Here is a 20,113-nt window from a genome sequence, read left to right on the forward strand (position 1 = left end):
CTACCTCACCCAGAGTTTCTCCAGCAGTTTTCTCCAGCACCTTTGATTTTTCCAGCATCTGCAGTTCTTTCTTAAACCCTCCAGTCTCCTGCACTGCAAGGAATAAAGTCCCAGCCTGCCCACCTGCTCCCTATAGCTCAGGCCCTCAAGTCCTGGCATCATTGTGGTAAATCTTCTCTCAACCCTTTCCAACTTAACGGCATGTCTCCTATAGCAGGATGACCAAAGTTGAACACAGTGCTGCAACTGTGGCCTCAACAACACCCTGTACAGTGTCTGTCTGTTCCTCATGATATGTGGCAAGACCTGAAACCAGCAAAGAGTACTGAGAAGGCTGTGGAGACCAAGTCGATGGACATTTTTAAGGCGGAGATAGATAGATTCTTTATTAGTATGGGTGTCAGGGGTTATGGGGAGAAGGCAGGAGAATGGGGTAAGGAGGGGGAGATAGATCAGCCACGATTGAATGGTGGAGTAGACTTGATGGGCCGAATGGCCTAATTCTATTCCTATCACTAATGAACTAATGAAGACCGTGACCCTTGCCTGCTGCAAATTGCTCTGCATCGACACTCTATCGAGCTGCTGCTATCTGGTGCCAGCGGCTCCAATTGCCTGATGGTCATCATCTTGGCCATTCCCTCCATCTACGAACATGTTCAGGTCTTTCACGAGCTGGGGCCCTGACATCTCTCTCTGTCTCGCTCCCCAGAGGTCAGTCCTTGCTCAGCTCTGGATCACAGGACTCTGCAATCTACCCTGAGTCGGCAGTCTTTTTTTTTTTTAATATAATGCTTTAAATTGGACTGGCACTCCTCACATCTGCAAGCATGCGATGATTGATACTTTTCATTAATGTAATTTTTGTTTTAGATAGGGACAGAAGTCTCTGGGGAAAGACAATAATATCTGATAAAGGCATCAGTGATATCAAATAGAGAAAAGAAATATACATGCGAAATGTTGTTAGTGCAACAAATTGGGTTAAAGATATTACTCGAATAAAAAGTAGAATCTGCCGTGCCCTAATGCTTTATGTATCAGCAAATCTCTTTACTCTGGGATTTGGTGCAGTGTCATCAAATATGCATCACATTTCTCTAATAAAATAGACAACATTTTATTATTTTACATTGCATTGTCTTGGGCCAGGAGACTATAAGCTTTCTTATCATCTCTCCTCCTTTTTTTGTACTTTGCATATATTTAACTGCTTTAGAAACTCATGAAATATTGAAGGCTTTTTGATATCATTACATTGATAAAAGTGTCAGTCAATGTACTCAATGCTGTAGAGAGACAAGGAACAAACTCCACTGATTCAGGTGGCATTTACTATTGAGCCAAACATGCCTTCATAGCTTGTGGAAATCCCATACCTGAGACCAGGATGTCCCATCTCAGCTAGTCCCATCTCAGCTGCCTGACTTCAGGCAGACCCAGAGGAGGCAGTCATACCCCCATCCATATAAACAGGACTGAGGTGGAGCGCGTCTCCAGCTATAAATTCCTCGGAGTACATATCTCGGAGGATCTGTCCTGGTCCCTCAACACCTCCAAGCTGATCAAAAAGGCACAGCAGCACCTTTACTTCCTGAGGAGGCTCAAGAAAGCCCACCTGTCCCCCCAGATCCTGACCAACTTTTACCGCTGTACCATCGAAAGCATCCTGACCACCTGCTTCACGGAATGGTACAGCAGCTGCACTGCTGCGGACAGGAAGGCACTACAACGGGTGGTGAAAACCGCGCAGCACATCATCGGTGCCCCGCTCCCTGCCATGGATGCCCTCCACCGAAAACGGTGTCTGAGACGGGCTGGGAAGATCATCAAAGACCCCTCACACCCCAACCATGGACTGTTTGCCCTCCTCCCATCAGGGAGGTGGTACAGGAGCCTCAGGTCACGTACTAGTAGGATGAGGAAAAGCTTCTACAACAACACAATCACATTGCTGAACTCGGAGTCCCGGCGATAGATTTCTCTGGTCCCTCCGTCCCCATTGTTTAATTATTCTGTATTTTTTGATTATTCTGTATCTTCTCTCTTTTCTATTTTTTTTTGTAATTTCTTTATGTACAACTACTACGGACTGACACAAAACTGCATTTCCTTGTACTCATACTTGTATTTGTGCGATGACATTAAAGTTGAATTGAATTGAATTGAATCCCACATTTGACCCATATCCTTCTAAAACTACCCTATCCATGCACCTGGCTGAGTGTCTCCTAAATGTTGCTATAGTCCCTTCCTCAACTACCTCCTCTAGCAGCTCGTTCCACCGCCCTCTGAATGAAATAGTTACCCCCACTGGGTTCCCTATTAAATCTTGCCCCTCTTACCTGAAACATAAAAGTTTTTAGACTCCCCTACCCTGTGGCTATTCACATTATCTACGCTGCTCATGATTTCATGCACCGCTATTAAGTTATCTCTCAGCATCCTAAGATCCAAGGAAAAAAGTCCATACCATTCAGTCTCTCATTATAACCATATAACCATATAACAATTACAGCACGGAAACAGGCCATCTCGACCCTTCTAGTCCGTGCCGAACACGTATTCTCCCCTAAACTTAACTTAAAGTTTCCAGATCTCATAAGATCCTTGTAGACAAAAATGCTGGAGAAACTCAGAGGGTGAGACAGCATCTATGGAGGGAAGGAATAGGTGACGTTTCGGGTCGAGACCCGGAAGGGTCTCCACCCGAAACGTCACCTATTCCTTCGCTCCATAGATGCTTCTGAGCTCCATAGATGCCTCTGAGTCTAGATCCAAAACGTCACCTATTCCTTCAAACCATTTGTATATACAATAGACAATAGGTGCAGGAGTAGGCCATTTGGCCCTTCGAGCCAACACCGCCATTCAAAGTGATCATGGCTGATCATCCCCAATCAGTACCCCGTTCCTGCCTTCTCCCCATATCCCCAGACTCCGCTATTTTTGAGAGCCCTATCCAGCTCTCTCTTGAAAGCATCCAGAGAACCAGCCTCCACCGCCCTCTGAAGCAGAGAATTCCACAGACAATTCAGTTGGTTATCTTGCCCTGGGTCCCGTGTGATCTAACCTTCCAGACCAGCGTACCAGGGAATTCCAAGATGGAGGCCTAGCTGGGCCGCTCACCGCGTGCTGGCCCCAGAAGTGGATCAGCAACGACCCATTACAATCGCTCCGCCCTTCTAAACCTCTACTGCAACAGCAGCATTTCCAACCTGCCCACTAGTGGGCACCTCAGTTGTAATCATGCATTGCCTTTCTGCTCACCGGTTAGCATGCAACAAAAGCTTTGTACCTCAGTACACGTTACAATAAACTAAACTCAACGGGCTGTACCACACAAAAGGCTTAGAAACATAGAAATTAGGTGCAGGAGTAGGCCATTCGGCCCTTCGAGCCCGCACCGCCATTCAATATGATCATGGCTGATCATCCAACTCAGTATCCCGTACCTGCCTTCTCTCCATACCCCCTGATCCCCTTAGCCACAAGGGCCACATCTAACTCCCTCTTAAATATAGCTAATGAACTGGCCTCAACTACTCTCTGTGGCAGAGAGTTCCAGAGATTCACCACTCTCTGTGTGAAATCTATATGGATAATGTTCTTCTTGGTCACTACTTCAAAAACATCTTCACACACAATTCCCCACGGACAATGCTGGTTTTCCCTAATCATTCCTTGGTTTCCCAAATGCATCCAGACCATGTTTCACAGAACCCACTGCAGTAACTTCCCCGTCACTGATATTAGTCTGTGGTGTCCCGGCTATTCCTTGCAGCCTTTGTTAATTAAAACACACCATTTTCCACCCTTCAGTCCTGCAGCACATCACCCCTGGCTATTGATGATACTCATTTCTCTGCAAGGACCCCAGCAATTTCTTCCTTAGCTTCCCACAGGCGTATTGTTATTCACGACTGTCGCCAGGATAAAAGTTCCATGAGGCATCGTGTAGCCTCCCCAGGGCCTCTATGGATCAACACCATTCCTTTACTAAGCTGGACTCATATACAACCCCAGCTAGCCCATGGCAGACAACGGTTTTTAGTGTTGTTTTAGTTGTAGAGGTATGGCATAGACACAGGCCCTTCGGCCCATCGAGTCCGTGCCAAGCTCGTACACTAGCTCTATCCTACACAGTAGGGATAATTTACAGATGCCAATGGACCTACAAACCTGCACGTCTTTGGAACATGGAACTAGAGCACCTGGACAAAATCCACGCGGTTACAGGGAGAACGTGCAAACTCCACACAGACAGCACCCGAGGTGAAGATCGAGCCCAGGTCTCTAGTGCTGTGAGGTAGTGGCTCTACAAGCTGCGCCACTGTGCAATTAACAATATCATTGTACCTGAAGTGAGCAGAAGATCTCTGTGAACGGTTCCATTCGGACCAGGTAGGAAGCAACAATAATTGCTGAGGAATAATGAGTGCAGTAGTGACATCTTGCGGATAGGTCCCCTGCAGAGAAATCATATCCATTGGTCAGCAAAGCTTCTGGAAACTGATGAAAGGCTTGCACAGTGGGAACAATTGTAATGGAAGGCTGAGCTGTCCACTCCTAGTATCTAAGGTAGACACAATACGCTGGGATAACTCAGCGGGAAAGGCAGCATCTCTGGAGAAAAGGAATGGGTGATGTTTCAGCTCAAGACCTTTCCTCAGACTGAGAGTCAGGGGAAAGAGAGGCGAGAGATATAGACGATGATGTGGAGAGATATAGAACAGAGTCATAGAGTCATACAGCATGAGACAAGGCCCTTCAGCCCAACTCATCCATGTTCAAGATACCCCATGGCTTCACCTTGCCCTACAAGTAATTCCCTTATCATGTATCTGTACACTGTAAGCGGTTGGATTGTAATCATGTACTGTCTTTCTGCTGAATGGATAGCACGCAACAAAAGCTTTTCACTGTACCTCGGTACACGTGACAATAAACTAAACTGAAATGAATAATTAAATAATAATAATAATCTTATTTATATAGCACATTTTTAGTCAACTTGCATTGACCCCAAAGTGCTTCACATAATCACATTACATTTACACACAGGCAAAGGTGGGTGAAGTGTCCCCAAGGACACAACGACAGTATGCACTCCAAGCGGGATTCGAACCGGCTACCTTCCGGTCGCCAGCCGAACACTTAGCCCATTGTGCCATCTGCCGTAAAGCATACACATTCTTCCTAAAGGGGCCTGTCCCACTCTCACGACCTAATTCACGACCTCTGCTGAGTTTGTCCTTGACTCATACTCGCAGCAGGGTTGTCAGAAGGTCGTAGGTAGGTCATGATGCTACCCGTAGGTACTCGTGGCATCAAGTAGGTCGGGCGTTTTTCTAGCCCGATGAAAAATGTCCACGAGTAAAAAAGGTAGTGAATTGGGTTGTGAAAGTGGGACAGGCCCTTTAGGAAGAATGCCTATGCTTTAATTATTCAGTTCAGTTCCTCATGAAAGTACAAACCATCATTATCGATTTCAAAGTATCTCTTGGTGAACTTGTCTTTCCTCTCCTCTGTCTGCGCACCCATGGGTCTGGAGAGATCTCGGAAGGTCCTGGCATTGGTGAGATCCAACTCCTGCGGGGGAAACCAAAGGTGAGAAACGGCTAAAGCCATTGTTACATTCCAGCTCTCCACAACCAATTTGCAAACTTAAGATAAATTGACGTAATTGTATCATGTAAACAGATGATGTGATGTCCCACCCAGAGGCTGAAATACCTGCAAATGTTTGTTCCCAGGGTTGGGTGTAGAGCATACAATATGAAGTATCACATGTGGACAAAAGTGAAGGTAAATATTTAATGACAAACTGCTGGAGACACTCAACAAGTCAGGCAGCAACTGTGGAAAGAGCAACAGCCTCTACCTCCTTAGACGACCAAAGATCGGTATGTGTCCATGAGTTCATAAAGTTAGTCATGGGAGCAGAATGAGACTAGTCGGCCCATTGAGTCTACTCCACCATTCTATATTGGCTAATTTATTTGTTCCCATTCTCCTGTTGTCAGTCATCCTACCACAACCAGAGAGCAGGCCTGAACTCATTGGTGACCCTTGGACTATTCTTGATCGGACTTTGCTGGCTTTACCTTGCGCTAAACGTTATTCCCTTCTCATGTATCTATCCACTGTAAATGGCTCGATTGTAATCATGCACCTATTGTCTATTGTCGATCACCATTGCACTTGTGATTCTCCAATACTTGGGCAGGGAAATGAATGGGAGAATATAAGATGCTGCTGCAGGAACTGTGCCGTGCATGACTCACCTCTGAGTGGTAATCAGCAAGGATCCAGGGGAAGACGGGGTACTGCATCAGGTCCTTGTATGTGCGCCCAGCCATGGTGTTCAGGTACATCAGGTACTCAAAGTTGCTCATCTCTCCTTTCTGACATATAGACAAGAGAAAATGCAATTTTAATTCTCACCTGCACCTGGAACAGAACAGTGAAATTATGCAATGCACTTTCAGAAATATCTTGTAATTAGAGTCATCATGTCATACAACAGGCCCTTCAGCCCAACTCGTCATTGCTAACCAACATGCTCTGTCTAAGCTAGGCCCATTTGCAAGCATTTGGCCCATATCAGCCATGATCACAATGAAGGGAGGTGCTGGCTCGAAGGGACGAATGGCCTCCTCCTGCACCTATTTTCTATGTTTCTATCCCTCTAAACCTTTCCTATCCACACCTGTCCAAATGTCTTCAAAATCCTGTTGTTGTGCCTGCCTCAACTACTTCCTGTGACACCTCATTCCATAGACCTACCACCCTCTGTGTGAAATGTTGTTCCTCAGGTTCCTATTTAATATTTCCCATGTTACCGTAGACCTATGTCATCTGCTCCTTGATTCCCCTATCCTGGGAAAAGATACTGTGCATTCACCCCATCTATTACCCTCATGATTTTATACACCTCTATAAGATCACACCTCAGTCTTTAGTGTAACATGGATTAAAGTCCTAGCTTGCTCAACCTCCCCATAGCTCAGGCCCTCGAATTCTGGCAACATTCTTTAGTCAGAGGGTGGTGAATCTGTAGAATTATTGGCCACAGAAGGATGCGGAGGCCACAAGTCAGTGGATATATTTAAGGCAGAGATAGATAGATTTTTGATTAGTACGGGTGTCAGAGGTTATGGGGAGAAGGCAGGAGAATGGGGTTAGGAGGGAGAGATAGATCAGCCATGATTGAATGGCGGAGAAGACTTGATGGGCCGAATGGCCTATTTCTACTCCTATTCCTTATCACCTTAGCCAGTGAGTGTTAGAACCATTGAACCAAAGAACGGCAATGGAGAAAACCATTCAACCCACTGAGTCTGTTGCATCTTTCAATGTCCGCACACAACAAGCCTTCCCTTCCATCCCGAAACCTCTGCTATGTATATTGCAGAGTAGACTTGATGGGCCGAATGGCCTAGTTCTACTCCTGTCCCTTATGATCTTATGAACATCCTGGTAAAAGTTAAAATGCAACCTGAACTTAACCTGGCTACAGCCGATGTGATCCATGCCCAATCTGGAAACAAGTAGTCTGGTTCAGTCCAGGGAACCAGCCCGGTGGTCAAAGACCCACCTCAGTAACCCAAGTCCCAATGTCTGAGCTGTGAGCCCAGTGCAGGGTTGAGGATCAATGCCAACACACTGTGTAACATAGATGGGCATGAAGGATTCCTGAAGATGTGCAAGGAATAGATCCCAGAGCCAATATTCATCCCTCATCAAAACTACATAGAAACATAGAAAATAGGAGCAGGAGTAGGCCATTCCGCCCTTCGAGCCAGCACCGCCATCCAATGTGATCATGGCTGATCATCCAAAATCAATACCCCGTTCCTGCCTTCTCCCCATATCCCTTGATTCCATTAGCCCTAAGAGCTAAATCTAACTCCCTCTTGAAAACATCCAGCAAATTGGCCTCCACTGCCTTCTGGGGCAGAGATTCTACAGATTCACAACTCACTGGGTGAAAATAATATGTCCAATTATCTGCAATTTCACACAGAGATGTATATTTTTTTAACCGCATCTAGCATGAGTTTGTAATGAGGTTACCTGCCACTTCTGGATTATTCCTTTCTCCACCAGTTTTTTTCTGTGGAAAGGAAGAAATAAAGAGATATTTAATTGACAGATCGCGGTTAAATAAGATCAAATTAATGTACAGTTACAGAGTCCTAGTCTGGCCTCACAAACAATTGATGCAATTAGTTGAGTTTATTGTCACGTGTACCGAGGTACAGTGAAAAGCTTTTGTTGCGTGCTAACCAGTCAGTGGAAAGACAATACATGATTACAAATAATAATGTTATTATTACATAATGTTTGGTGCAAGGTAAAGCCAGCAAAGTCCGATTAGGGATAGTCCAAGGAACATCAAAGAGGTAGATAGGAGTTCAAATATTGTAGTGTAAAGAGGCAGGGCTTATTCTGTGTAACCTGGTGAGGTACAAGTTATAGCACGCCTTATCTTGTCACGTCACCTGTTCTACAATTACGGGGAGTTTTTGTTTGGCTAGCAACTTTATTTCAGTGCAAGGTTAATGAACAAAGTGTACCATAACAACCAATGTCAACTAATTGGCTACAACTGCATCAAGAAGGTTGGAAAGATGCAAAAAGACAAAACACAAAGTGCTGGAAGAACCTAACGGCTCAGGCAGCATCAATGAAGTGAATGGACTGACAATGATAATGGATCTGTATATGGGGACGGCATGATTGTAATCAATGTGCACTATAGTCTTTCCGCTGACTGGTTAGCACGCAACAAAAGCTTTTCACTGTACCTCGGTACACGTGACAATAAACTGAACTCATTGCGTTTCAACATTCAGACATTCAGATTTTATTTTTGCTCCATGGCTAAACGGGAAGCAAGAAAAATTCCTCAGTAGCTGAAGCATTCGGTTTAGTGTTACACAGACATTGAAACATCCCACCAGTCTACACAGCTGATGAATGCAACCAAACACCTTAGCAACACTTAGTGTGAAGTGGCCGGCCTACTCAAACAAGTCCTCACATTCTCCTGAATAAACTCATTCAATATGTAGATTTATTATTTGTTGGACAATAAATTAAGTGCATCAGATTCCAAGGCTCAATATGTAAATCTCAATTTCCATATTTTAATGAAACTAATACTACAATGGAACTGAGTGTGTTGAAATGCTGGAGAATTGAAAACCCCTATACCTTGGCTTTATATTGCTGTATGTTATATATCTGTTAGTTGACTTTTCCATCCAGTTTCCTATCCAAAAAAACAGGCTCTAAAAAGCAATAGTTCTACAAAATAGTTGGAACTAAAGGCTGCTTCCTCCCGGAGCCAAACATGCTAATTGTTAGCAAGGCCCTATTAGCCTCGCTGCCTAGCAACCAAGTTAAACAAGGAGCAGAAGGAGCCCTGCTGTAAACAGGAGTTGCCGTGCGTCTTGCTCCTTGTGTTGTCTTGTTCAACAGTATTTTCACTTCAGGAGATTTCTCTGGCTCTGATTGCACGCGCCTGGCACCTTAATCTCCCAGGCAGCGAGCGGCCCTTCAGATCCAGGGCACTGGCCTCTCCAACACTCCCTGTTTTAAAGACGCGATCCATTATTCAGGGGGAGAGAGAGAGATGGAAGAACCTTGTGCAACAGGAGACAGCTCTGGGGAGGAAGGATCAGAATGGTGACAAAGACACAGCCGAACTGCTAAACCAGGGGGTAAGGACTAGCGGCTGGCTTTACAAATCTCGCTTCTCTTCTACCTTTCTCTATAACGCTGTAGTTTTAACAACCTTTACTGCATTTACAGTGTTTACTGTGCAGATATTAATTGTTGAGGAAGAAACCACAGATGGTGGTTTACGTTGGAAGATAGACACAAAATGCTGGAGTAACTCAGCGCTCAGAAGGAATGGGTGACGTTTCGGGTCGAGACCCTTCTTCAGACTGAGAGCCAGGGGGGGAGGGAGACGAGAGATGTGGAAGGGTAAGGTGATCAAAGGGGATGAAGGTCAAGGTAAGTGTAGAATTGATCATTGTTGGCTGGGTGATAGGTGACAGCAGGGTGACACAAAGTGAAATTTAATCAGGACAGTCCATCTAGTGGGAGAACTAGGATGGGGGAGGGATGGAGAGAGGGAAAACAAAGTTAGAGAAGTCAATATTCATATTAATTGTTGATAGAGACAAAAAGCTGGAGTAACTCAGTAGGACAGGCAGCACCTCTGGAGAGAAGGAATGGGTGACGTTTCAGGTGGAGACCCTTCTTCAGACATTGGGGATGATCAGCCATGATCACATTGAATGGCGGTGCTGGCTCGAAGGACCGAATGGCCTACTCCTGCACCTAATGTCTACATTTATGGTTGGCATGGACTCGGTGGAACAAAGGCCTTGTTTCCATGCTGTATCTCTGAACCAAACTAAACTAAAAACTAGGGTAGACAAAAATGCTGATCATCCCCAATCAGTACCCCGTTCCTGCCTTCTCCCCATATCCCCTGACTCCGCTATCTTTACGAGCCCCATCTAACTCTCTCTTGAAAGAGAAACGAGTTTGATGTTAGATCACTTTCACATCCACTCCCTGCACATTAGGGGCAATTTACAGAGGGCCTACAACCCTGGGATGTGGGAAGAAACCGGAACACCTGGGAAAAAACCCATGCAGTCACAGGGAGAACGTGCAAACTCCACACAGAGAGCACCGGAGGTCAGGATAGAACCCAGTTCTCAAGCGCTGAGAGGCAGCAACTCTACCAGTTAAAGCTCATCTCCATGTATAAATTCATCAATAACTTTGAGAAAGCAAGATGAATACATAATAATCAAATCCACAATAAATGAATGACCACCACACTAGTTAACCATAATCACAGGCCACTTGCTTACAAATTATTTTAATTCAATACTATAAATAGTTTGCTATAAATGAAACAATAAAACTGTGGTGCAGACAATAAATTGTAGTAATAATCTGATGGCCTGATCTCTTTGTATAAAACACATGTTCCGACAAGGGACTGAAGAAGGGTCTTGACCCGAAACATCACCCATTCCTTCTCTCCAGAGATGCTGCCTGTCCCACTGAGTTACTCCAGCGTTTTGTGTCTATCTTCAATGTAAACCAGCATCTGCAGTTCTTTCCTACACATATTCCCACAACTAGGCAAATATCATGTCAACATTAGTCCCTGTTATCGTGCATCACTGGATTGGGTTTGTCATAAAATATGTCATCACATCAAGTTGCCGACATTCGGGCCATTTCACCCCCAGCACTAAACCGGGCAGCTGCATCAAACTCACACAGATCAAGAAATTCAGGTATGTCAATGTTACCTAAAGTGCCCGTGTTGTCTGCATGTCAGTCATAGAGTCATCCAGCATGGAAACAGGCCCTTCGGCCCAATCTGTCCATGTTAACCTAATTGCCCATCGAGGCTAGACCCACTTGCCTGTATTTAGCCCATGGCCCTCTAAACGTTTCCTATCCATCTACCTATCTAAATATCTTATAAATCTTGTTATTTTACCTGCCTCAACAACCTCCCCTGGCAGTTTGTTCCAGTACTCACCACCTTCTGAGTGAAAAATGTTGCTCCTTGGGCTCCTTCCCTCCTTCACCTTAAACCAATGTCTTCTAGTTGTTGGTTCCTCTTGCCTGGAAGCGGACTCTGTGCATTCACCCTGCCTACTCCCCTCATGATTTTACACGCCTCTATGAGATCACCCCTATGCTCCAAGGAATAAAGTCCTCGCCTGCCCCAACCTCTCCCCATAGCTCGGGCCCTCAAGTGCTGGCAACATCCTCGTAAATCGTCTCTGCACTCTTTCCAGTTTAATGGCATCCTTCCCTCAGCAAGGTGATTAAAATGAAGCCTAGTACTCCGTGTGGCCTCACCAATGTCTGACACAACAGTGGATGAGGAGATGACAGATATAATCCAAGACAACTGGGGAGGGGACAGGGCATTAAATAAACAGCATTCACCTTGTGATTGATGGGAAAGTGTCATGTAGTCATTGTCTCATAGTGCCCTGTTAGGTTGAGTGTACATTGTTGATTGTAGACACAATCAGTTCATTGTGATGTCATTTGGAACAAAGATTATTCCATTATTTTGAGATGACTGGAATTCTTTGAGATAGCAAATCCTTTTATTTATTTATTTATTTCCCCTTCCCTCCTGTGATAAATAATGTTCTATGTATCGTATCGTATCCATTTGATGAACCAGTCTGTACAGAGTTTGTACGTTCTCCCTGTGACTGCGTGGGTTTTCTCCGGGTGCTCTGGTTTCCTCCCACACTCCAAAGACGTGCAGGTTTGTAGGTTAATTGGATTGGTATAAATGTAAATTGTCACCAGTGTGTGTAGGATAGTATTGGTGTATGGGGATCACTGGTCGGCACGGACTCGGTGGGCCGAAGGGCCTGTTTCCGCGCTGTATCTCTAAACGAGACTAAAACGAAACAGTGGCCGTCCCTCTCGATGTCTCTGATCTGCAACGATTACCTCACACAAGGTTCGGTAAGCACGTCATTAATGATATGTGTGGCGCCACGTGGTAAAAGTGTTGGTATCTATTACCGGAGAACTGTCTTAAGGAAGGGAGCATTTGCACTGAGAATGGACAATAATAGCTGGAGTAACTCAGTAGGACAGGCAGCATCTCTGGAGAGAAGGAATGGGTGACGTTTCAGGTCGAGACCCTTCTTCAGACACAGTACAAGCATTTGCATTCATCCTGCGTCTCACTGACACAACAGGAACTGAATGACCTCTCTGTTACTCTTTCTTCTTTAGTGAATCTTGTGATCGAAGTAGATTTACTTCCACTCCAATTTGAGGTGGCCAATAGTTTTTATTTTACTTTAGTTTATTGTCACGTCATGTGCACCGAGGAATGGTGAAAAGGTTTTTTTGTTGCGTGCTATCCAGTCAGCGGAAAGACTATGCATGATTCCAATCAATCTGTCCACCCTCTACAGATACAGGATAAAGGGGAGGCCATTTAAGACTGAGGTGAGAAAAACTTTTTCACCCAGAGAGTTGTGAATTTGTGGAATTCCCTGCCACAGAGGGCAGTGGAGGCCAAGTCATAGGATGGATTTAAGAGAGAGTTAGATAGAGCTAGTGGAATCAAGGGATATGGGGAGAAGGCAGGCACGGATTATTGATAGGGGACGATCAGCCATGATCACAATGAATGGCGGTGTTGGCTCGAAGGGCCAAATGGCCTCCTCCTGCACCGATTTTCTATGTTTCTATGTTTAGGATAAAGGGAATAATGTGTAGGAAGGAACTGCAGATGCTGGCTTACATCAAAAATTGACACAAAAAGTTGGAGTAACTCGGGGGGCAGGCAGCATCTCTGGAGTTACTTTTTTGCATATCTTTCATTCATTAGTTCTATATCTCTCTACATCACCGTCTATATCTCTCGTTTCCCCTATCCCCTGACTCCAGTCTAAAGAAGCATCTCGACCCGAAACATCACCCATTGCTTCTCTCCACAGACAAGCTCTCTGCCTGACCCTCTGAGTTACTCTACCTTTTTGTGTCTACATTCAGTTTAAAGCAGCATCTGCAGTTCCTTCCTACACAGGAGGGGAATAATTATTAGTGCGGGATAAAGTTTGGTAAACTGGTATTAAAAATAGTTCAACGTTCTCCATTGAGGTAGATGTTAGCTCAGGCCCACTCTCCAGATCACCAGCATAATAAATGACCAATTTCATGTTGAAGATTCCCTCTTCTCCCCTCTCCCATTGGGCATGAGATACAAAAGTTTGAAAACGTACACCTCTAGATTCAGGCACAGTTTCTTCCCGGCTGTTATCAGACAACAGACCCATCCTCACACTCACTAGAGAGTGGTCCTGACCTCCCATCTACCTCATTGGAGACTACCTTTAACTTTGGGACTTTATTGGATTTTATCTTGAACTAAACACTTATCCTGTATCTGTACACTGTGGTTGGCATGCTTGGAATCATGTGCAGTCTTTCCGCTGACCAAATAGCACGCAACAAAAAGCTTTTCATTGTAGTTCAGTACAAGTGACAATGAAAATCTAATCTGTAGAAACTAAACTAAACTCGTGAAGGGAGATAAAAATGCTGGAGAAACTCAGCGGGTGAGGCAATGTTTATGGCGCGAGTCCTGGCAACATCCTCGTAAATCTTCTCTGCACACTTTCCATCTTGAGTTGTGCAAGAATGACGGTTCTCATCTCGATGAAATGCTGCTTCAATGGCATCATCGGAGACTCTTGGTGCGTGACCCAATTGTTGGTGGCCTGCACTGGGACCGACCAACAATGGCAGCTGGTGGTGATTTTCATTTTGCTCCTCTCCACCTTGCCTGCCTTATCTTACACACATCCATAAGTGATGGGAGCAGAATTAGGCCATTCAGCCCATCCAGTCTTCTCCGCCATTCAATCGTGGCTGATCTATCTCTCCCTCCTAACCCCATTCTCCTGCCTTCTCGCCATAACCCCTGACACCCGTACTAATCAAGACTCTATCTATCTCAGCCTTAAATGGATAGGACAGGTTTGGAGGGATATGGACCAAATGCATAAGTGTTTTACAAGGAACTGCAGATGCTGGAAAATCGAAGGTACACAAAAATGCTGGAGAAACTCAGCGGGTGCAGCGGCATCTATGGAGCGAAGGGAATAGGCAACGTTGGGATGTAATGTTAAAATTGTACAAGGTAACATGAGGGAGAGAGTTCCAGAGATTCAGTTCTTTACTCAGGAGTGGTGGCTGAATGAGCTTCCAGTGAAGGTGGGGGAGGCAGGTTCGTTTTTAGGAATAGGATGGGAAAGTTTTGGGGTTATGGTCTGAGCGCAAATGGGACCCTCGAGATGGAAATAGGTTATTATATGTTTGTGGGGCCGAAAACCCTGAAGGAAATAGGCAACGTTTCGGGCCGAAACCCGAAAGGGTTTCGACCCGAAACGTTGCCTATTTCCTTCGCTCCATAGATGCTGCTGCACCCGCTGAGTTTCTCCAGCATTTCTGTGTACCTTGGACCAAATGCAGGCAGGTGGGACTAGTTTAGATGGGACATGTTAAACAATCTCCATTGACTTGGCCTCCACTGTATACCTTCCGCACTCCAGCAGTGAATGGGCTTCACAAGTAATTAGTGGTAAAAGGCACTGTCTAAATGCGTTTCTTTGATTCCAATCTAGGTAAACAACGAGGGAATATCTTGCGTCTTTGCGCCCATGGTACCTGAAGCAGGTGTTCTCCTCTGACCCAGGGACCCCTGCACACGAGGCTGAACTATCCGTGTTCCACCCACACGTTCTGCTGTGTATCTGCAGGTTAAAAACTGTAAGTGTGCCTTTGGACAAATTTTACGGATGCATTAGGAGAACTCTATTACACTGTGTATTCTTTTGTCTCTCCCTTCCAAGATGGATAATTGAAATTAGCTGGATGGATTAGTTATTATCTCAGATTGCCCTGCACATGGCTGAGCATGATTAATGAGTAGGCAGCAGGGTCCCTTAGGGCTTTAGTGAAGCCTAGGTAATGGCAAGTTATGTATATAGGAGAGAGCCACGCTATCATTCATCACCACCCAACCTGGCTTAGTACAATTATGTGTTGTACACAAGCCAGCTACAGGGCACCCAGCTGGAACATGCTCCACTTGCCACTACCCCCCAGTTACATTCAGCCCCATTGATGTCGGCTGCATTGCATAGTACACATGTTGGTCTGCAGACCCACGCACAATGAGCTCTCCTCCACGTGGTAACAAGGAACTGCAGATGCAGGGTCACAAAAGAAAAGGACCCAAAGTGCCGGGGTACATTGTCAAGCTTGAAAGGGTTCAGAACAGATTTACGTGGATGTTGCCAGGACTAGAGGGTGTGAGCTACAGGGAGAGGTTGAGCAGGCTGGGTCTCTATTCCATGGAGCGCAGGAGGATCAGGAGAGATCTTATAGAGGTGTACAACATCATGAGAGGAATAGATCGGGTAGATGCACAGAGTCTTTTACCCAGAGTAGGGGAATCGAGGACCAGAGGTCATAGGTTCAAGGTGAAGGGAAAAGATTTTATAGGAATCCGAGGGGTAACTTTTTCACACAGAGGGCGGTGGGTGTATGGGACAAGCTGCCAGTGGAGGTAGTTGAGGCTGGGACTATCCCATCATTTAAGAAACAGTTAGACAGGTACATGGATAGGACAGGTTTGGAGGGATATGGACCAAGCGCAGGCAAGTGGGACTAGTGTAGATGGGACATTGTTGGCCAGCGTGGGCGAGTTGGGCCGAAGGGCCTGTTTCCACACTGTATCACTCTATGACTATGTTTCGTGAGGAGTTTAAATAGGCATAGAGTCATAGAGTGTGGAAACAGGGCCGAAGTGCCTTGCCCATACTGACCAACATGCCCCATCTACACTAGTCCCACCTGCCCATGTTTGGCCCACATCCCTCTAAACCTGTCCTATCCATATACCTGTCTGAGCGTTTCTTAAAAGTTGCAATAGTACCTCCGGCAGCTCGTTCCATACATGCACCAAACTGTGAAAAAGTTACCCCTCAGCTTCCTATTCATACTTCCCCCCAAATTACACATTTGTACAATGAGAACAATACTTCATTCAGCAAATCACAGAGTGCTGGAGTAACTCAGTGGGTCTGTGGAGAACATGGATAGGTGACGTTTCACAGAGTGCTGGAGTAACTCAGCGGGTCAGGCAGCATCTGTGGAGAACATGGATAGGTGACGTTTCACAGAGTGCTGGAGTAACTCAGCGGGTCAGGCAGCATCTGTGGAGAACAGGGATAGGTGACGTTTCACAGAGTGCTGGAGTAACTCAGCGGGTCAGGCAGCATCTGTGGAGAACATGGATAGGTGACGTTTCACAGAGTGTTGGAGTAACTCAGTGGGTGCAGCAGCATCTATGGAGCTAAGGAAATAGGTAACGTTTTGGGCCGAAACCCTTCCGGGTTTCGGCCCAAAACGTTGCCTATTTCCAGAAGGGTTTCGGCCCGAAACGTTGCCTATTTCCTTAGCTCCATAGATGCTGCTGCACCATAACTCAGTGGGTCAGGCAGCATCTGTGGAGAACATGGAGAGGTGACGTTTCACAGAGTGCTGGAGTAACTCAGCGGGTCAGGCAGCATCTTAGGAGTCATGGATAGGCAATATTTCAAGTCGGGACCCATCTTCAGACCGATTGTAGAAGAGGGGAGAAAGCTGGAAAGAGATGTGGCTGGGACAAAGCCTGGCAAGTTATAGGTCGATACAGTTGAGGGAGATTTTAATTCGCAGGTCAGTGGACAAAGGCTCGAGATGAAAAGGCGAGAAAAGGGAAAAAAGGAGACATAAAGAAGACAAAAGGATAGAAACAAAATGCTGGAGTAACTCATCGGGACAGAGATAGAATGGGTGACGTTTTGGGTCGAGACCCTTCTTCAGACTGTCCCACTCCAGCATTTTGTGTATATATTCGGTGTAAACCAGCATCTGCAATTCCTTCCTAAATTGTCAAAAGGTGTCAGGTAGGGAGAGTCGGATGGGGGTAATGGGAGAGGGGGGAGAATGGGGGAGAAGATGGTGGGAGGGGGGGTGTACTGGTGGGATTAGTTGGGAAGTTCAGGCATGAGAGTTAACACAGGCAGGAGGTTGTAGCCTAAAGTCTCAGGCTCAGTGCTAACACTCTGGTGTCACTCAGTGTAGCTGGTAGTAACTGTGGGAGTTAAAGGCATTGTTTGATTACAAAATGACACCAAATGCTGGAGTCTCTCAGCAGATCAGGCAGCAACTCTGGAGAACATTCAGAGAAGCCTCCTGGCCCGGATGAACACCTCCAGTACTTTTGCATCTTTTTTCTTTGTAAACCAGCGTTTACTGCAGTTCCTCGGTTCTCTGTTGTTTGATCGTTTTGTTGCCGGTTGTTTGTCCAAAAATTAGGAAAGATGCCAAAAAAGAGAGGGGCGCAGGGGAAGAAGGTCACCCTGAAGATGGCCAAGAAGTCCATGAAGATCACGGTGGATGGGAAGAGGCGCTTGGACCTCAGCAACATGGGCATCGGAGCCTTCCCCAGGTGCATCTTAAAGCTGGCCGACATCGAGGAGATAGACCTCAGCAGAAACATGATCAAAAAAATCCCTGACTACATCAACAAGTTTACAAAGCTGCGATACCTAGACTTTCACACGAACAAGATAGAGAAAATCCCAGAGAATATTGGGCAGCTGGAATTACTTTACTACCTGGACCTGTCCAATAACAAACTCACCTCCGATGGCTTGCCCTTGGAACTCAATCAGTTAAAGAATCTCCGCGTCCTGAACCTTGGGCTGAATTCCATGGATATGATTCCAACCACCCTTGGCACGTTAAAGGAACTGAAGGAGATTGGACTGTTTGACAACCGCATCACGTACTTGCCGGAGAAAATCACCAAGTTGCCAAAACTGAAGAAGTTAAACGTATTGCGCAATCCTTTCACCACGCCACAGGTACCCGAAGAGCCAATTGACACCATTGATCGCATTGAGGATATTTACCTGGCCAAGAAGAGCATGCTATGTCGCCCCTGCCTCAAGAAGCTACAGCGAGAGAGGAACAAGTGGAGCAAGGTGAAGCAGATGACTGAGATGGATGAGGAGCCAGACTTCACTGGCCTCCTTGCTCCCAACTCTGTTGCTAAACAGAACGAGGTTGCTTGGCGTGTCGTAGAATGAGAAACTGAACTCAATCCATCCCAATCATTAGGTTCAAAATGACCCAGTAACAAATAAAATTAATTGTCTTGACTACCTTTAGATAAGGTCGTAAATTCGTAAGTCATTGGAGCAGAACTAGGCCATTCAGTCCGCCTCTGCCGTTCAATCATTGCTGATCTATCTTTCCCTCTCAACCCCGTTCTCCTGTCTTTTCCCAGTCACCTTTGACACCCGTACCAATCAAAAACCTGTCAATCGCTGTTTTAAAAATGCCTGTTGACCTCACCTTCACAGCCGTCAGTGGCAATGAATTCCACAGATTCACCACTAAACTGACTAAAGAAATTCCTCCTCATCTCCTTTCTAAAGGTGTGTCCTTCTAATCGGAGACTATGCCCTCTGGTCCGAGACTCTCCCACGAGTAGAAACATCCTCTCTACATCCTCTCTACCCTAGAGCTCTCCCGAGTGGTACTTCATCACGAGTATTTTTGTTTACTCTTGGAAATTTTCCCCACTGTTGAAAAAACGTCACGAGTTTCCGCGTTTCCCGAGTACTTGTCGTTAGCGTTACGAGCCGCTACGAGACATCCACGAGCTCCGACGTACCCGCCTCGCACATTCTACGTACTTACCACGAGTTTGACTTTTTTTTAACTCGGAAGAGCTCTTGGGCAAACTCGCATGGTGGGACAGGGCCTTAATAACACTGACCGTATTATCATAAGTAGACTGATTAAGAATTTTAGTTGTATGTATATATAGCTGCAAAATTCTAATTGAAAAGTTCATTGAAAAATGTTTCTCCCAATTCAGACTATGTACAGGCCGATGTCCTTACTAAATGTTGTAAGGAATGGTCACTGACAATTCCCATTTTTATTGTAATATGATTGTCTCCAAGATTGTGTGGCTTTTTTTCAAGACCATAGGAATGTTTCAGCAAAGCCAGTGTTTTAACACCATCACAAATAAAATGCTGTGAGGTTGAATTTGCTCCTGCAAGTTTGGAAGAGAATTTCTCCCAATCCAGTGCTCATATTCCAACTGTTTAAGAAGGAACTGCAGATGCTGGAAAATCGAAGGTAGACAAAAATGCTGGAGAAACTCAGCGGGTGCAGCAGCATCTATGGAGGGAAGGAAATAGGCAGCGTTTCGGGCCGAAAACCCTTTCGGGTTTCGGCCCGAAACGTTGCCTATTTCCTTTGCTCCATTTGGGTTTCAGCCCGAAATGTTGCCTATTTCCTTCGCTCCATAGATGCTGCTGCACCCGCTGAGTTTCTCCAGCATTTTGGTCTACATTCCAACTGCTTAACCTTGGCTAAATTGGATCAACATTGGATCTACATCAATCTGATTGCAACAAATGTAATTGTCCGAAAAGATGAG

General features: G+C 45.6%; 2 protein-coding genes across 3 annotated transcripts in view; one reads left to right on the plus strand and one right to left on the minus strand.

The window, feature by feature from the left end:
- Positions 1-20,113, minus strand: part of wdfy4 (WDFY family member 4) — a 133,190-nt gene that overhangs the window by 25,068 nt on the left and 88,009 nt on the right. Inside the window, exons 48-51 of the mRNA XM_055661558.1 lie at positions 8,080-8,119; positions 6,288-6,407; positions 5,478-5,592; positions 4,360-4,469 (exon numbers count right to left, since the gene is read on the minus strand). Coding sequence (XP_055517533.1) covers positions 4,360-4,469; positions 5,478-5,592; positions 6,288-6,407; positions 8,080-8,119 — 385 coding nt within the window. The remainder of the gene's footprint in view (positions 1-4,359; positions 4,470-5,477; positions 5,593-6,287; positions 6,408-8,079; positions 8,120-20,113) is intronic.
- lrrc18a (leucine rich repeat containing 18a) lies at positions 9,413-19,823 on the plus strand. Of its 2 annotated transcripts, none has more exons than XM_055661617.1 (3): positions 9,413-9,731; positions 15,225-15,369; positions 17,968-19,823. In XM_055661617.1, the coding sequence occupies exon 3, from the start codon at positions 17,973-17,975 to the stop codon at positions 18,741-18,743; it is 771 nt and encodes a 256-aa protein (XP_055517592.1). In that variant the 5' UTR covers positions 9,413-9,731; positions 15,225-15,369; positions 17,968-17,972; the 3' UTR covers positions 18,744-19,823. The 2 variants fall into 2 exon arrangements, with proteins under 2 accessions (XP_055517592.1, XP_055517593.1); XM_055661618.1 differs by lacking the exon at positions 9,413-9,731 and adding an exon at positions 10,975-11,339.

This window comes from Leucoraja erinacea, chromosome 34, assembly GCF_028641065.1.
Source record: "Leucoraja erinacea ecotype New England chromosome 34, Leri_hhj_1, whole genome shotgun sequence".
Lineage (NCBI taxonomy): Eukaryota > Metazoa > Chordata > Chondrichthyes > Rajiformes > Rajidae > Leucoraja > Leucoraja erinaceus.